Source organism: Lagopus muta, chromosome 3 (assembly GCF_023343835.1).
Source record: "Lagopus muta isolate bLagMut1 chromosome 3, bLagMut1 primary, whole genome shotgun sequence".
NCBI classification, from domain to species: Eukaryota; Metazoa; Chordata; class Aves; order Galliformes; family Phasianidae; genus Lagopus; species Lagopus muta.
The window spans coordinates 82,461,464-82,480,360 of record NC_064435.1 but is presented as its reverse complement, the minus strand read 5'-3'; the positions used below and the strand labels follow the sequence as shown (position 1 = coordinate 82,480,360).

The 18,897-nt window shown below is 43.0% G+C and overlaps 1 protein-coding gene across 5 annotated transcripts in view; it reads right to left on the bottom strand.

Moving 5' to 3' along the window:
* RREB1 (ras responsive element binding protein 1) overlaps window positions 1–18,897 on the bottom strand; it is a 121,561-nt gene that overhangs the window by 49,118 nt on the left and 53,546 nt on the right. For all 5 annotated transcript variants that reach the window (XM_048940589.1, XM_048940587.1, XM_048940591.1 and 2 more), the window contains 4 exons: window positions 16,838–16,957; window positions 15,341–15,543; window positions 10,750–10,839; window positions 9,252–9,415 (listed from right to left, as the gene is read on the bottom strand). In XM_048940589.1, the coding sequence (XP_048796546.1) occupies window positions 9,252–9,415; window positions 10,750–10,839; window positions 15,341–15,454 (368 nt within the window). In that variant the 5' untranslated portion in view covers window positions 15,455–15,543; window positions 16,838–16,957. The remainder of the gene's footprint in view (window positions 1–9,251; window positions 9,416–10,749; window positions 10,840–15,340; window positions 15,544–16,837; window positions 16,958–18,897) is intronic.

Here is an 18,897-nt window from a genome sequence, read left to right as displayed (position 1 = left end):
TCAGAGTTGGTTTTAAACTACACATTAAAAGGAAACAAGTGTGATTAGATGGCAAGGACAATTGGAGCAGTATTAAATAACAGCATCGGGGAACAAAAGAGAGAGAAAATCAGAAAGGGATGTCAGAAGGAGGAAATGGTTTGTCCTAAGAGCAAACAGGGTTGGAGAAGTCCCAGGTACATCTTGCCTCCCCCCCCCAGACCGCACCCCTTGAACAACCAAGCAAACGAGGCCTCTGTGACTTCCCAGAAACAGGCAGAGCCCTCCCGCAGTTGCTGCCCTGTCACACTCCGCTGTTGAGCAATCCTGATGGCACCACACAGCACAGAACAACTTGCTGCGTCACACAGCTCAAGGAGGAAAAAATAGACGGCCACAGCACTGCTGGGGACACCGCGCAGATGGAGCTCAGTGCCTCCCCCCGCACGCACGCCTGCAAACAAGGAAGCTGCACGAGATAACAGAGGCACATCTTTATGAAAGCAGGGTCTCCACGTTACCCTGGTATCAGTAGTCACCATGCAACTCGAGGGGCAAGGAAGTGAGGGTTATCGGGGCACGCACGAGCTGTGCAAACTTCTGCTCGAGCTGAGGGCAGAACCCCAGCACACGAGGCTTCACGTGTTTAGCCCATTTCCTCTCCTGTTCCTGAACATGTGGTCCTCCTTCCTCACCAGCAGTGATCTCACAGCACCAGGAAAAGGTTTCTCATCTTGTTCCACAGCTCCACTTTAGACAAGCACAGCAGCTGGAAACAGAAGTCCTGCACGACTAGCACTGCTTTAGAGGAATCAGCAGGAACCACTGCAGAATGTGGGGATTTTGGGACGTCTTTCCACAAAGTGCACTGGAGAGCTGATGCTGAAGAATCACTAGAAATCACTGCAAGCATTTAGAAAACTTCAGCTGAAAGAGCAGCCTGACAAAGGCAGCACACTTGTCGATGCCTTCAAGAAAGCAAAAGCAGTGTTTGTACACTGTGTGCTGTTCACTTGTTGCATGGCATGAGCACTTGATCATGTCTTTGCCAAAGCTGTGCATCACGCAGGTGAGCACTGCAGCTAAAAAATGAGCAGAAGGCCCTGGCTAAGACCATTTTTTAAAGTTAGAGAAGTTTCCCCAAGTGCTGACAGTCCGCTATGAATGAACAGCATATTTTTAAAAGAGGGGAAGAAAGAGAAAGGCAAAAAACCCACTGACCTGGAGAGGGGGTACATACTGCAATGTACTGGTTGCAGCACGCAGAGCTAGAACAGGTTGAGCGGGTTGGATACTTAGGGGGAGAAGAGGTAAAGCTGGAAGATATACATTAAAGGTGGAACGACGGCAACCACAAACAAGGTGTAAGATTGACTTTTTCCTCCTCCTCTTTGTACTTGGCCCAGGAGTCTTTTCAGACAACACTGAGCACACACTCATTAGGGAAGCGATGCAAGTATTTCCAACGTGCACACACAACAGGCTAAGCAAGGATGACCTTAACATACAAACTTTCCCAGCAAACTTTCTCAGCAGCCAGCATTTACTATACAGAATGGCTCCAAAAAAAGCCAACCAGACAATGCACCGCTTGTTAACCTTGAGAGCTCACATCTCTGCACGTTACCATCAGGCTTATGGCAAAGGACTAACTGGTTGCTGAGACCGCCTGGATTTTCTAGTGCTTGCAAAGCTAAAGCTTCTATTTATTCTGTAACTCCTCAAGGTGAGAAGAGGAGGTAGCATCCCTGAGAATACTAAACCTTTGGAGGAGGTGATGTTCCCAAAAGGGTACTAATGCGGAAAGATCAAGGCCTCGTGCAGCCATGTGCTCTGCAACCAGGGTCTAATCTGTCAAGTGGTTTGTGCTCGTTTGAACTGTGACATGGTTAACAAAGCAGCACTAAGCTACGCTGAATGCACTCTGTTACACAGAGATTTATGTTACTGCCTGTGAAGAGGGTGGCATTACTCTGGTGTCGGACCACCTTCCCTCCAAGCAGCACTTGCACCACAAACATCAGCTCACCACTGAAGGCAGCATCTCCTTTTTGCCTGCAGAAAACTAAAGCCTAAAAATCCACACCACCTTACAAAGTACAAGTGCAGATTTAGATATTAAGGAAAGGCAGCGCACACGAAATCTAGGGCTGAAAAGCCAGTGGATTCTTTCTTATGTTTAGGTACTGAAGAGCTGTGGAGATGCAAGTATAATGTTCCTCATTGTGTATGCTTCAGCTCTCAAGAACAATAGAGCTAATTAAGGTTAGCATATAAATCTTAACTCCGCACTTCCTTGCTTCGCTTGATTCTAATCAGATCTCAACATCACTGTTTTTGTGTTCACTTCCTTAGCTGGTCTTTAATGATAACTGAAGGGGGATACTGTCCAAGGCTACAAGCAATGCTTAACATGCCTGAAATCATAGCATCTCCTTACAGCTCTCACGGCTCACACTGGTCCTGTGACACAGGAGCTCCTTTAGGTTAGCTTACAGCTGAAGATATCCACTTTTTATTTTTTTTGGAGCATCCTATTTACACGTCACGTTAATTAAATAATGGTTTGTGTCAATCTTTACAAAGATGATCAATCTACTCAGCAACAGTGAGACAGACGAAAGCTTCTGCCTGGACTATTAAAAATAATTTGTCCTTCTCATTCTCACCAAAGACACAGAGAAACAGACTCTTACTGCTAGACGCTGCTGCTGATAAATCCTGGCCTTTTTCTTCCTTTTTGAAATCTTCAAAACACAAAGGTCTCAGCAGGGTACCAAACATTTACTGTGGACATCCCTGCTGACAGGAGAGACCAAAAACATTTCTCTCCATTTCCCCACCTTTATTTACAAAACGTATTAATGAAAATGTAAGAAACAGTTTTCAACCACAAAGAAAACTAAAACAGGTATCATATCTCACTTGCCTTCTACAGCTCCGGTTATCAATTACTAGAAGCTGCAATTAGTCCTTTGTGTTAGTTATCCCTGCTCAAGAATTAGGGCACTTGTATTTGCTGAAGCTTATCTTTTACTAGCATGCTGACAGCGGTTAAATCATCCCCCACATGTAAGGAATGGATTTGAAAGCCTGTAATACATCCTGCTTCTTCGTATTTAAGGGCGCTGAAATAAAAGCTCCTCAGGAGATGACCAAAGAGACATTTCCATTGTGCAAGACAATAAACAAGGGCCTTTTCACACATGTGAAGTGTCAGTCATTTTCAGCGTGGCGAGTTCCTTAGGCACTCGCTTTTAGCTTCAAGATTTTATGTGTCCCATCTCCCAAAGCTACCAAAAATTTAACACCAAATTTCCAATTGGCCATCTGTGCACCAGAAAACAAACAACACTGTAATAAGACAGTTCCCTTCTGAGAAGCAAAACAACAACAAAAACAGTTCATCGTCCCATTTGGCTAGACTCTGCCTCCAAAAATCTCCATATTAAACAAATGCCAGACTGCACGCATGTGCTACACTGCAGAGATCCTATTTGTACTTTGAAGCTGGGCATTGTTACTGCACTGCACCCCACAAAGCACACACAGCTTACTGGAAGCAAGCCAGCATCATAAATAACATAGGAGAATTCACAGGTGGAACACAGGGAGAGGATGGATTTAGCCAGATCTTGAAGACACTCTGCGTATTGGATGTTTGGGATGTCACAGGCAGCCTGTATGCATGCCTGTCTGTAAAACACAGATCTTTGCTAAAGAGAGCTGGAAAATCATCAAAATTTATGAATCTCAATCCCTGTGCTATTCTGGGAATACAGCATTCACCTTCCAATCAGTATATTAAAGGCTTTACTTGCTGGTGAAGGAGGCTGACTAAAACATCAGCACTCACAGGTTTCCCTCCAGCATGTGCATTTTCCATTTTTTCTCCAAAAACCCTCACTCTACAACACGTGCATACACATGAGGTGTTGTTCCAAAAACTTCAATAGCAGAGCAGTACCATGCATGGATAACAAAACCAGCTGTTCTTCTCTTGACACAATGTTAAAAAAAAAAACAACACAGTTTGGGAAAATTCTGTAACACGGGGAACAAGACTGAGAAAGAAAGTGTCTTCTTAATTAAAAGAAGAAATACCTTCTTTGATAGGACCCTTTGTAAGCATGCTTCAAAGCATAGCTTCTGCAATCCAGATCTTCCAATTTGATTTTCAAAGACTTCTGCATGTGGTTGTTGCATGTGGTGTTTTGCATGTGCCAAAAAAAAATCTCCAAACTCGGAGACCTGTTCTTGAGACAGCACATAAACAGCCTACGAGTAAGATGTCACTAAAATGCCACTATGAAAAATTTTGCCAGGCAGGGAGGAAGGACAGAAAGAAGGTCAATAACTGTGGCATTCTGGTTTCATAAAGAACACTTCAGTCAGTTTGCATTACCACACACACATACAGCCTGGTGAACACCAGGCATAGACACTGCAGCTTAGTTTACCAAACTTGGGAAGTTGTGGTTGAAATACATGCATTTTCCCTTAACTCTTTTCAAACTTGCCATGGAGCCTGTAATTGCTACCCACTGGAAACTGGCAGGAAGGTCATTTCTCACCTCTCTTCTGGCATTTACATCCTATTAACGTTTCCAACTTGCGTGGAGAACGTGTCTCTGGCAGGGATGGAAATCTGATTTTAAAGTGATAGGTACAGACCATCCTTAGTTACAGAAACAGAAAAAGAGCTGTTGGCAGTTGTCTCCTACCCTGAAGGAAACCCATTTGGAGCAAGTGGAGGCATCACTCTTCCCCCTAAAGTCAGATGCATGTTCAACTGGAATGCAGCACAGTAAGTCAAGCAAACTCTTTTCTCTACCTTAAGGCCCCTTGCTAAAGCTTATGGATCACCACCACCAAGACCCCCATCAGCAGACTAACTCATCTGTTCACATTTTGGGGACATGCAGTGGTGGAGATAGAACAAGAAGCTTGCAACTTCCTATTTGGCAGCAGAAGCAGGACCCAAAAGAGCTCCTCAGAGTTGGCGTGATTCACAGATGAACTCCTTAGAGAGCTACAGTGATAGTACAGATGGAAAGCCTTCAGTAACTGCAAGCTATTGATTTCAGACACTTCTTTGGAAATCCCCAGACTTCTCAGAGTCACAGAAAACTCTTTATACACACACACCTTCTTTCCATAACAGTTTATGCTCCTGCTAGAGATCTGAGAGTATCCAGCTTTAATTCACTGTGACCAAGACAAAGCTGCAGAGTCTGTGTCTCTGGTGGAGAAGTGTGAGGATTAGCATGCTCTGTACTACACATTTTCTTATGTACAGATCACAGTGCCACTCTAGTTACAGCAATTTAGAACTCAAGATTACTCTGATCTCCCTTCCTCTGAATTCCTAAAAGTCCCAAAAAACAAGCCATCCAAGCCCCACATCAGGCCCTCACACTACAAGGCTTGCTCCTTCTAGCTCTGCTCAGAAAGAAACTTGTGTAAAAAAGGCAGTGTCCTCTCCAGTTGTACTTCTCAGCAAATCATGTTTCTGGTGTAGATTCCAAGCATGGATGGATCTCCCAGTTATCACACACTGCAACAACCCTCCTCAAATGGGAGCAGCAGCACTAAGATGGAGGCAGCTAGACTGACAGCACATTCAAAGGAACGAGGGAATCAGCTTCTCACGCTATACATTGAGCATTATCCAGAAATCCTTGCTCTCTCCAACTGTGACTGTCCCCATTGGAGGCTCAGGTCACTCTGGAGCAATCTGGCAGCAATAAGAGAGCTTTCTGAGATGCCCTGAGCTCACAGTTCCTTGTTGAAAATCCTGGCCAAGAGTCATACTGGTCAGAAAAGGAAGCAGGCTTTAACCTCTTTTACTGAATGGTGCTGCACACGAGAACCTTCCTTCTCCACCCCTCTATTTGCAGTGCCCATTCAACTCGACTTGTTGACAAGGAGCCAAGGAGCACAACAAAAAGAAACTGGACCTTATGTGAGAGGCTCTGACTCATTTACAAATGAAGTGTTTGCTTGTATTGTGGGAGTCAGGAAGGGCAGCATCAATTTAACAGGTAGAGAGTACAAGCAACACCCCAGCACAGCTAGAAGAAGGCAGACAAAACAGTGTTCTCACTTGACAAAAACTAGGTATTGCAACAGAATCTTGCTGCGATGCAAAAAAAGGAACAAATTAGAGCTATGGAGGGTTTTTAATCCCTCTGCTTAATAAATAGTGGGGAGAGAAAAATTATTTTTTAGGAAGATTGTGGCACTGATACTTCCTAACAGCAAAAAAGCATCTGGAACTTTTCTCCCCTCCTCCTCTGCTCTGCTGAATGTCTAACAGCCTGGCTGCTAGAGGTAGAAAAATGGATCCGAAATTTCATCCCCTCAGAACAGAAGTAAGCACTCTGGTGGCACAGCATTGCTGTGGCATTCTTGCCCCACCAGCCAGCTGGCACAGAAGAACAGATGTGGTACCACCATCAGCAAGGCCTTTGGAAGCAGTCCACAAGGCAGGACGTGGCAAGCAGGCCCCTGCTCCAGAATCCTGAGGCAGAAGGTTTTGAACGTGATATGAAAAGCATTCATCCACAGCACTGAGACTCGATGCTACAGCCAGACCTGAGGTACCTATGGAATAATTTCCTTCAGACCATCTTAGACCAGAAATACCTGCTTCTGAAGGAAGTACCTAGTGTGCAAAATCAACACCTTCCTTTTGAGTTTGTCACAGTACCAGATAACAAATTTCATTTCATTTTGTATTTATCCTCATCTGCCTATTTGTACATTCATGCTTTTCACTACGGCATCAGGATTCACTAGCACAGCCTGTTACAGCATCAAGAAATGGTTATTCGCTGCAAACAATTGGTTTGGCACCATCCTGCCCACCAGTACTCTTCCTTAGCAAAACTACCCTGTTTCAGTAGGCTCAAGATGTTTCCTGTCACAGGCCTGGGGCCACCTGGTGCAGCATCAGTGAGCTCAGCAACTTTGCAGTGTTCCACTGTGCTGCTGCAGTGTAAGCCTACACAAAGAGGAGTTCTACAGAGCAGACAGGAGCTGACACCTGTCAGATGGAAAGAGCTTGCAACAGAAATCTCTTCCTTGCACAATTTAGGTTCTTCCTAGCATGGGCAGTAAACAGAGCACTCTATCCTGGCAACATCAGGCAAAACCCCATTAAGAGGAAAACTTTCAAATGAATAACCTTGTCATCAGAAGGTTTTGATCTATAGTTACTTCTTTTGGGCAAGTCACTCAGTCTGGCAGATTTACTGCTAAAGCACGATAAGAGTTGCTATACAGGGAAACCTTGATAAGCAAAGGATACTACATCAACATCTGGCAGGCCTGGAGTGAAGTCCCACAGGAAGTCTCCCTGCTTCTGGAGAGGATGAGGAGATGCCTAATGAGAAAAAAGCTAAAACTAACCCTGCAACCTTCAGCAAGCAGCCTAGTGAGGAACAGGACACAGTGGTGTCCACCATGAGGGTCTGGGTGCTGAAATTCATCCTCTGGTGCCAATACTGGCACCAGCTGCAACTCAGAAGCTGCCCTGCCTTCCTGAGGAATGACCCAATTTGGAAAACGTGGCTCACAACTGACTCAGTAGAGACAGACATGATTTATTCAATGCCCAAAGCCATTATCTCCTCTGAGCATCTTCATGTCTTCCTCTTCTCATCTGATGTTTCTTTCTCCATCCCTCCTCAATTCTGATTGAGTAGAGGTTAAATGAACACAGAGATAGAAAATTGCACACATTCCTATTTCTCCATTTTCATGGGACTGCTTAAGCTGTCAATAAGATCCAGAAAGAGGCAGAGCTGCAAGCAGATACTGCTTCCTTTGGGTAGGATTATATTATCTCTGCTCGCTGAAATAACTCCTTTCATTCCACCTACAGCATACTCCTTGGAAAACTGTTGGTAATAATCAGTGAAAAAAGGTATCTTCCCACCCACACAGAATCAGTTTATAACCATCACTTATCACAATACTTACAAGCAGCGCTCCTTTCCCCCACTTATCTTCCATTTTTTTGTAGGTTGTAAATGCTTTGACATGGGGGCGAAAGCTACCTGGGAATTCACAAACTCTTAATCAGTTCTGAGGTGCTCCACCCTTGCAAATAAATGAATACTGAACTGGAAGATGTGAGAGGGGAAGGACCATACAAAGAGTGGTGAGGTATTGGAACAGGTAGTCCAGAGAAGCGGGGGAGACACCATCCCTGGAGGTGTTAAAGGAAACGTGTAGTGTGGTACTTAGAGGCATGGTTTGGTGGGCAATATTGGTGGTGGGTGGATGATTGAACTAGATGACCTTGGGGGTCTTTTCCAATTTAACGATTCTACAATTCTAGAGCAGTTTTAGAAATGCCCATCAGGAACAGGGCCACCTTTCTATGGAGCAAGAAGGCACCAGCCAGTGGGATGGCCCCAGCCAGGACACTCCAGGCACTGCTGGAGTACTAAACACAAATCCATACTTTCTCCATCCTGTAAAATTAAGTTTTATTTCATAGGGCTGTCCTAGAGCTGTGTTACAGTTAGTAATAACTGTAACTAACCAGTAAATTCTGTTTGGTCCCATATGGAGCCAGGAGTTGCATTTGATGATCCTTATGGGACCACTACAAGTTTGGATATTCTATGATTCTATGTGATTTTACATTGTTCCCCTAGTTGTCAACTGTTGACATACTGCTAAATCCCTATGAAGGAAACTACACTAATTATGTTTGGACACTGGTCACAGATAATTTCCTGAATCTGTAGTTCAGTAAGTTGCCTACAGAGCAAGTAGTGATGTATGTATTTACAAATAAGATTGACTATTCTGAAGAGGCATCTTCACAGTGGCATTTGGATACTACACTGCTTAATATTCATCACAAATGCCCCAGTACAACCATTTGCATCTGCTACTCAGAAGCTACAGAATTAGAAGTTCCTCTACAGCTTGGCTATGTATTTTTATCCTTAGAGAAAAATCCATCCTGTTTTCAAAATAATAATAATAATAAAACCAAAACAGCAAAACTTCTGGATATCCACAACAACTGAATACTACGTGAGGAGAACCAGAAACCCTTTCTCAGTTTTGGCTCCCTTCCACAACATAATCATCCCAGCAGTTGTAGAGCGTGTGTGAGTTTGTGTCACACCATACTTGTAGATCAGTCCATGTAAGGGTCTGTAGTTAGCTTCAAAGCTCTTCCAAGGAAACAAACCCAGCCCTCTATCCTGTAGTGCTTTCCAAACTCCTGGGACACGATCAGCACTCACCTGTGCATGTTTCCATTGGTGGTGAAGGACTGTCCACACACTGAACATTTATAAGGCCTTTCACCTGAGTGCACCAGCATGTGGCGATCAAGGGAGCTCGCTGAGCTCAGAGACTTTCCACAGATGCTGCAGGAATGGTCTGTCCCTCCAGTGTCAGTGTTATGCTAGAGAAAGCAATGATTTTTTTTCATTGAATGACTCTTACACAGTGTGAGTAAAGTATCAGAGAGAACTGTAAACATCTTAAAAGTAGCTTCACAGAGCCACGTGACACAATACCTTATATTAAGGTGTGCCCCATATCCAGTTCTTTCCCACAGCCCTCCCCCTTAACTCCACCCCCTCCCTTTGCTTTAACTCCTTAATGCAGCTGCTTTGTGCAGCCTGGAACGCCCACCACACGCTGCACTTTCACTGGGTGTGCAGCAGAAAAGGATAGAAAGGGACCCAGCAAAACCGATCCAACAAGTGGGACCTTGGAATGTGTTAAGCTATGTAGCACTTTGGGGTAGGGTAAATGGTAAGGGGGAAAGAAGAAAGAGAATGTAATTATAAACTTGATTTCAGAAGACGCTTAAAAATACTCTTTAAAGATATTAATTTCAAAGTGACTGTGTAGTAAGAGAACAGAAAAACAGAAGCAAATGCCTCTGTTTTACAGGGAAAACATGGCTATCAGCTACTGTGTTATATGTACCACTCGTTTTTGCTTGCATTTAGAGCATTGAACATTTCTTCACATACCAAAAAAAAAAAACCCAAACAAAAAAAAAAAAACCAAACTAAAACCAAATGGAGAATAAGGAAAAAAATTAAATAACAGTTACAGTACAGAAGGGAAAACGGAAGTAATGAGTATCTAGTGGACTCAGAGTGGTGAACCACAACTTTAACATCCCAAGGAGAACTTTCTGACATAGGAAAAGCCAAAGCTCCTCATAACACATTTTCATATTTCAAGAGGAACAAGATGAGGCCTGTATCTGACAAAAATAAAGAGCATCATACATTTGAAATGGGTATTTTAAATTCTGCCTCCCAAAATTGCTGTACGTGTAAAGGACAGAGAGGCTTTCAACACCAAGATGATTTTAAAGTTGTTTCTTCCTGCTTCTTATTTGTATGAACAGTAAAGGGAACTGTATTCAAATAGGACAACAAAACAGGACTTATGCCTCATGATGGAATTGGTTTTCCGGATCCTTAGGATACCTTAAGCTGTGCAGAACAGGACACACATCCTTGTTTGAGCCACTGAGGGAGTAGGGAGGGGAAGGAAAGGAGAGAAAGAGAGGAGAATTATCCACCTCCTGGTTGGTTTGTTTTTTTTGTTTAATTAATACCAGGGGAAAGCTTAAATAAAAGCAAAACAATTGTGAAAAGTTATATACAGGCATTTCTGATTTGCACATGGAATTGCTTTTCACTACTGCAAAATGCACACTGGCAATTGAGACACTCAATAAAATAGGGAATCGAGAGCTCTAACTTTACGTACCTGACGAATGTGCATAGTTAGCTGGTGCTGTGTAGTGCAAATCTTTTCACACAGAGGACAGGTATAGGAAGACTTCTCTTCTTTTGTTTCCTGTGAAGAAAACAACAAAGAAATCAGATATTAAAGAACTGGAAAGCTGTTACTGCTATGGATGGAAAAAGTACAAGCCATCTCCAATACAAAAAGGCCACTGCTAACACAACGACTTGTATGTGCATTTATCATCCCAGCAGATCCCTCAGGGAAGTTTCAAAAACTTCTGAATTTATAAATAGGGGCCATTTCAACCACCACAGAAGAACAGCAGCTGTTTTAACAGCGCACAGATACTCAGCAGTAGCAGTTTAGGACAGGAAGTGAAGGCAATTACTGCAACCAGCTCAAACTGCCAGGAGGAATTTAGGTGAGCAGAAAGCAATTACCCAGGCTGGAATCCTGCCAGAATATGCTGGCAAATGCAACTAATCTTCCAAAAAGATCTTTAGGAAGCACAAGTCTTCAGGACTTTGGGTTTTCCACCCCACCTCGATGGCAAGTTGTTAGGCCAGTGCCCTTTTCTCAGTGCTCTGACTCAGAAGGAAGAGCAGCATTTACTGAATCACCAGCACCACTTCCTTGAGCATCCTGTGTTTCTCCTGGAAGCATCCCATCCAGGCACACTGGCCAGGCCCAACCCTTCTTAAGCTTGCAAGATCTGATGAGATCATAACGAGAAAGAGGTGACAATGTGGGAGCCTACGTGACTCTAAAAGAACACATTATGAACCCCGTTATCCTCCACCCAGGTGAGGAGTAACCACAGTCAGAGCATGAGTACAAACAATGCAATAGCCCCGACCTGGATTGCTCAGTCTGATTTAAGTATGCCCTTGAGACACTGGGGAAAGCAGCCACTCTTTCACAGCCGAGGATGGAATGGCACTCTCACAGAAACCAAAGGCATCTGCCTGAGCTGTCTGCAAGGATGGCTACCGAATGACATACGGTCATTTGCACCAGACGTGGCTTCTGAACCAAAGCCTCTATGACTCAAAGCAAGAAGATCTGGCACTGAAAATGAAACCTCTGTTTTCTGTAGAACTATGCACATCTTTACCCAGCTGGAGGTTCACCATTTGTTACCTAAACTCGTGGTGATGAGAATACAAAAACCATCTCTGCATGACTGATGGGAAGCATAATATTTATGCTAAAAGGATGCATTCTATTGAATCTCTTTGCTGGCTATTTTAGGTAACACTGGTGAGAACAAGCAAAAGAAACCAAACAACAGCAAAAAACACCCCACCAAACCTAAGTAGCTCTTTAGTCAGAAACAGGAGGGAGCTGATCTGTATATATCTATCTGTTTCCTCTTTCTAAACAATTTTTTTCCCCTTCACTGTCCTACAAGCTATCAACTGAGAAAGGACCACTCCAGACAGTCAGACACAAGCATTTGTGTGGGGCGCTGACAATGACTGGCCCAGGTCTCTGTCATCAATCCTGTGGCATTTCAAGGGGAAAGACACTGACACAGTGTTAGAAAAGGCTGTTTTGTTGTTGATTTTTTTTTTTCTGAGTTTCAACTTAATGAAACAATATTCCTCTCAACACGATCTGAGGAAACACTCTATAGAGAGTTCCTGACTAAAATGTAACATCACATTTTCAGAAGTGGGGTCATGATATTTTTCCATTAACTCCAGTGACTTGTGGATGTGGATGCAAAGCTATTTTCTCATTCTGCCTCAAGTAAACACAGCGAGCGACCTCCCTTCTATAAGTATCAGGAACAGCAACTGCTAGGCTATCCCAACCCCCCTCCTGTTTCCCTTGCAAGGCTCTCCATCCCGAAGGTAATCATTGCAGGCCACACACACAGGCCAGGGCCCAATGCCCTGTTACTCACAAAACATTAGAAAGCAAATAAGAAAGGCTGCCATTATAAAGTCTCAACACCCCAAGAAAATTAAAACACATTATCCCCGTGCCCACACACACATACAATTCACACACACACATTCCATCCTACTGATACAACTTTAATTTTACTGCATGCAACCAGTCTGCGGAGCAGTGTTCAGCTCCAATTATACTGCAAGCCTGTTAAAGTTGGCTCAGGACAGAGAACAAACACACTGTGCTGCAAGGAAAATCCCTGCAGCTGTGCTGACAGTTTAGATCGTGTTTAATCCCCAGGGTATTTATGTGAAATTATCAACCTACTACTTTTTTTTTGCCCCCCCCTTTAAATGAGTGACACAGTTCTACACGATGCAATCAATGGCTTCAGAGCCTTTCTCAACTGCTCTTCGCATCAGCAAATTAACAGCAGATAGAGTAATTGCTGGTTCACCTTGAAGCAAAGATCAGAAACACACTATAGCTCTGTCAGAGCTGATTAGTATTGAATCTGGGGTTTATTATTAACTAAAACCCAAACTTTCTCCAGTGGTCACCCAGGGTACATGCTGCATACCGTAACACAGCTCAAGCAAATCAAGGCTAGCTACAAGAGGAACGCTGTTGACTGACTCGACCCAGGCCAAAATACATTAGCATCCCTACTCCAAGAGCACCTCCACTCACAAATGTAGGACACAGCACTCAGCCACCTTACTGGAGCCAGGGTGGGGAAAACACGCTTCCTGAACTGAAAGATAAAACTAAGAGTTAATTTGTTACCTATTCTCTTTTTAGTCAACCTGGCAAGACAGCTCTGCATTCAACTGATGGCAAATGCTTTGGGAACTGTGCACAAGGGCTGCTTTTCTCCAGCTCACCTTTGTCACCTTTTTTTTTATTCTCTTATAGAGCAAAGCAAACGAGAAGTTAAAATGGATGCAGGTTGATGACAGAATACGTTTATTAGACTATAGGTAGACCAGACTAAAGATAAAGCTAGCATTATAAAGAGAACCATAGACTAAGGACAAAGGTTCACAGCAAAGTGTTTTGCTGCCAAGAAACAGCAGTCAGACCCAGAAAATCAGCCCTGTTACTATCCTTGCAATTAAAATCAGGGGCACATTCTGACCAGAATCGGAGATCTGTGCATTGTTAAACACTGAAACAAATCAGTGCTTTCATGCTGCTATGTTGAAAATGGAAATTCACTGTATTAGATGTTGTTAAACCCACTTACTATTTCACATCTCACTTCTAATACCTTGCTGATGTAGCCATTTACCCCTCTGGCAATAACGATCTTTCAGCCTAATAACAAATAGGCTATTTACCGTGTTTTCAATCTATTTATTTTTACACCGCAAGAATCCCTCTTAATCCTGTCACATTTACTCTCAAGCTTCCTTTGATTCAATGCCCATCGAAGCATCAGGTGGAATAAAGGTCACTAGCACTAATAAACCTTCCTGAAGCCAAGCCACATGGTGTTCCAGCGGGCAGCTGTGCAACAGCACTGCCACCGAGTCTCATCTGAATTCCAGTCTTACTTTACACGATGAAATCAAGGAACCAGGGTATCCCTTAACAGGGAACACTGCAAATAAACCCTGAGGTCAGATGCTAGACAGTGTGACACCACCAACACAGTTGCCTGTACACAGCCAGGCTCTTCAATTAATAATTCCTATGTTCATTTATTGTTAGTGATTTTTAACCATTTTAAGCAAGAAAATTCAAGACAAGTCATAAGTATGTCAACTGGGCAGCCATTCTGCAAGTTATTAATAAAATACTATAGGACCATCACGAATCACACTTCCCAACCTTTCTGATCCCTGTTACATCTTCATTCATTAACAAATTCTCTGTGCTAAAGTCAAACAGACGCGGGGATTTGGGGTGTTTCTTGCTGTACTGCAACACCTTAATCAGTAGGGCTTAAATCAGCAAAAGAGAAACGTGGATATCAATAATCACAGCTTGAACTGACTCTATCACTTCTCCAGATCAATACAGCTATCAGCCAGAGTCATCAACTGGCAAATGGAAAAAAACCAAACTGATAAAAGCTACATATATTTGCTCTGCAACATTTATACAAGACATTCTGCAACAGTTCTTCACATTTTCATCAACAACAAATAAGGGCACCTTACAGTACAACTGTGTGAACTGAGTGCCTTTATGGACATTTTGGTCTAGCACCACCTTTAACCTTTAATCACTCAGATCTTCTGCAGGAGCAATACCTCACGAAGGGACCCTCTCAACAACTGAGCCAAGCCCCACAGTCCCCTGGCCAGGCCATCCCTCACTGAACTACTTCAGTTCCAGATACTTTTCTCCTAGGTTAATGGAACAAACTGACCCTCTCAACAAATCAGGAAAATGCAAGAACATGGATAATGGATGAAGCAGGAAAGAAGTGGCAATTTTCGTTTTGCTGCTGCTGGTGTCATCTGGCAGACCAGCTTGCCCACTGTGTGACATGTGAGCCCAAGCAAGCAGACCCCTTCCATCCCTGGTTTTCTAAGGTTAAGTTCTGGGGGAGCATCAGGAAACATGCAAAAAGAAACGATAACAGAGGCAAGACAAACTCATGGAGTGAAAAAAAGACAAAACCACCAATGAAACATAATCACATCATTTTCCATGCAGCTGTTTGACTTCCCATCATCTCCCTGTAGTTGAGTTTACAAACCTGATTCCTCCTACCAATCCGATTTGGTGCAGGAGACTTCGAGGGAGATTTGACAGTCTGAGAGGTCCCCCCATTTTCAGCTATCTTCCCCACATTCATTACTGCTGACATCATGGCATCAATGGAGGACAAGTCTGCTCCGTCCGAACTGTTTGGTGAACTTGGTGACACCTTGTAACTGTTTAAGGTTTCCAGCTGCTTCTCTGGAATTAAAAAAAAAAGCACACATAAGAGCTGCTAGGTCATCTAAAAAATTAAACAAAAAAAAACCCACAACCCAAAGCAAAACCCCAAGGTATTTTCAGCTGCCTGCAACTCACATCACACTGCCTAATTTCATGGACAAAAGCTCATAATAACTGAAGATTTTCTTGCATCAGTGAGTTTCTCCTATTGGAATGTATAGGATGAGGTGCAGATCTCTTCTAAAAGGATGTTCACGTTATCTTGACTTCCAAACTAAATTCAGTACGGGAATAATGGAGTGATTCACCTTAAATTTTCTTGCTGCAAAATGGTACTAATTGCAGTACCTTGCAATCACAATGAACTATCAGATCAGCACCAATGTATGAATGCTCTGGCAAACACCATCATTCAGGCAAGCAAGTATTTTAAGCAGAATTGCACAACTGAGGCATCAGTAGCACAGTATACTGGTTCTTCTGTCACATACCTTAAGTCAGCCTTGTAGAAGCAAAGAGCTAAATCTGAAAAAAATCCAACTTCAAATCCCCTAAAATACATTTTTACTTCCACACCTGGCAATGATATAAGTATCTTTTTCTTTTTGTTCTACCCACTCTTATCAGTCCATAGAGTATATGTTACAGCCATGACTGATGCCGCCCCACAGGCAAAGCTGCTCAGATTCAGACTTCTCCATCACATTTTGTACACAGCTTGTCAAACACACAGGTAAAGTCCTCCAATTTCCCCTTAAGATGTTAAAAAGGAAAATGCTTTCAAACTGAATGTTCCTTCCTCTAAAAAAGAATCTCCCAACCAAATAGGAACACCCTGCAAGTCTACAACTGTCATCTCAGGTGGACAGCACAGGATCTTCATGTGTGTGTGAGTCACTCTAACACAAGAGGATGTGAGGGTGAACAAGGAGAAACAAATCTGCCTGTGAACATCCAATCTCTGCATAATACTGACTTTGGAAGATAAGTTTGAGCACTACAAACAGGTGTTTTTTGAGGCTAAGTAATGTGGTGCCAAGCTACCTGGAGCCAAGAAAATCTTAGTTTGGAAGCCTACAGTAGTGGCTGAGTATTTATGTGCCCATGCTTCTGCTCACCGTATTTTATATACTTCACACAGATAAAGGTTAGGCACAGATAAAGGAAAGAAAAGCATGCACCTATGCCTCTGCTCAGTGTATATTACACCCCTCACGCAGATAAGGGTTATGGATTGGGTAAGAAATATTTCTACAAGCCTTCATCAATGTCCTAAATTAAAGAGTCACTCAGAGCTAGTCAGACCAGTTACCTTCATTGCTATCCCCTGATTGACTGAGGCTCTCTTCTTGCTTGCTGGTCTCCTCACTTAGTGTAGTAGCTTTAGTAGCATCAGGCTCTTCAGCCTCTTCTTCAGTAGCACCCTCTAGCACTATATGAGGGAGATGGGAAAAAGAGAATGAGATTACATTTTGGTGGAAGCAGTTTTAGCAGAGAGTAAAACCCCAATTTTTTGAGTGCTCTACTGATGGCTGTGTAGGTTTGATGGCGGAAGCACGTCAACGGAGCCAATGCAATCAAGCGCCCGAAGCCACAAGCATCCTGGCACAGGAATGGGAGATGCTGCTGCTGCCACCAGCAGTGAAATCTGGGCAAAAAAGGAGAGAAAACCCTTACACAGCTTGGTTCCCAGCATTCAACCACAAAAAAAAAAAGAAAGGAGTAGGGAACAAAGGACTGAGCAAGCCAGTGTGCCACTCACACTCATGACATACGGTAAAGAACTTGGAAGAGTATTCTGCTGCTGGAGATTCACTAAGTAATTCAGTTTCACTCACAACCATCCCACCCCTCAATTTCTCTTCTTGGAGGATTAATGTTTACACCAATAGATGAATTCAGGGCAATCTTCTTCCTTCCTGCAGCAAGAAATGAGTACTGAGGTTTCTGGGGCCATCTGGCACATTCCTTACACCCACTGCCCAAGGGTTTTAGATGAACAGAAGACAAGCAACCACCATATCTGCTGACAGAATTTCTCCACACCCCTTTCTAGACCACATCCTTATCATGCTACCCTTGGGGTTTCAGGAGGGATTCCTGCTCTGGCTGGAGAATGGCAATGCAGTTGAACATCACTGATAGAGGTGAAGGTGAATCATCAACACGTAACAAAGAGAGGAGTTCTCTTTGTGGCACTCGTGGTCACAGCCTCTGAAGTGGATGATTCATAACACTGAAAATATCCATATCTTTTTATTGGAGAAGTACATTTTTATAACCTCATATTGGAAATTAACACACTGTGGACATTCCATCATCTCAGGTTTCCAAATCGCACCCAGCAGACTTAATATGGATTTTCCCTTTTTTCAGAAAACAGAGGCCATCGCTCTCAATTTATGGCTAATAGGGTTTCTTCCTTTTAAATAAGAAATTCTCAGGGATGACACAAATCAGTCACAAAACATATCTTCAAATGCTTTTTGAACAGCGTATGCAAACAAGAAATGATGGTATCCCAACTACTGACATTTCAGAGTGAACAACAAAAGTCTGACAAAGAGAAAGGGCCCAGTTTCTGCTCTCTTCACTCATGTCATGCAGTTCCTTGCTTTACTCAACACAAGAAAAAGCAGCAGACTCAAGCTCTCCATGTCAAACTGCCATCCATCTCAGGAGCAGCACACTGGTGGTTTGACACAGTGAGCAGCACAGTCTGGAGATGAAACATATGTGTGAGCTGACTGAAGCCCACAGTCTAAGACTCCAGATAAAATCAACTTCTTCAAACACCACTTTTAGTCTGCGTCTTCAGAAACCAAGACTATTTTGATGCTACCCTGAACAGTTCAAGATAACTCTTTGAAGGTTACTTTTGTATGCTTTTCTGCTAAGCAAAGCACTAATATTCCCTGTGATGCAAGGGACTGCTTGATTCGAGAGCCCAAGCATCCATCTTCCTGTATTTTCTCCAACAAGTATAAGAGCTGCTTATTTGATGGGGTCTTTAAAAGAGGTCATTTAAGAGCAATACGGTCACTTCTTTCTACTGCGTAAGTGGTTAAAAAGAAAGTAAGTGATTTAATCTTGAAGAGAACAAGTACTAAAGAGTCACTTCCAAGTTGCTTGCTGTATCTGCTCAGTACCACCAAAAACAACGACCAGTTTATATCATTTGGAAAAACTTCTGTTAAAACAATGCAAGTAAGTGCTTTACTACATAAAAAAAGCAAACAAACACATCAACAAAAACCAGCTCCTCCTTCAGAAATACACTTACCCTTTCCTCTTTCAGTCAATACCTCTAGCATTAATGTTACCACCATTACGTCCTGGAAGAAGTTACTCTATAGCGTAACTCTGAAGATT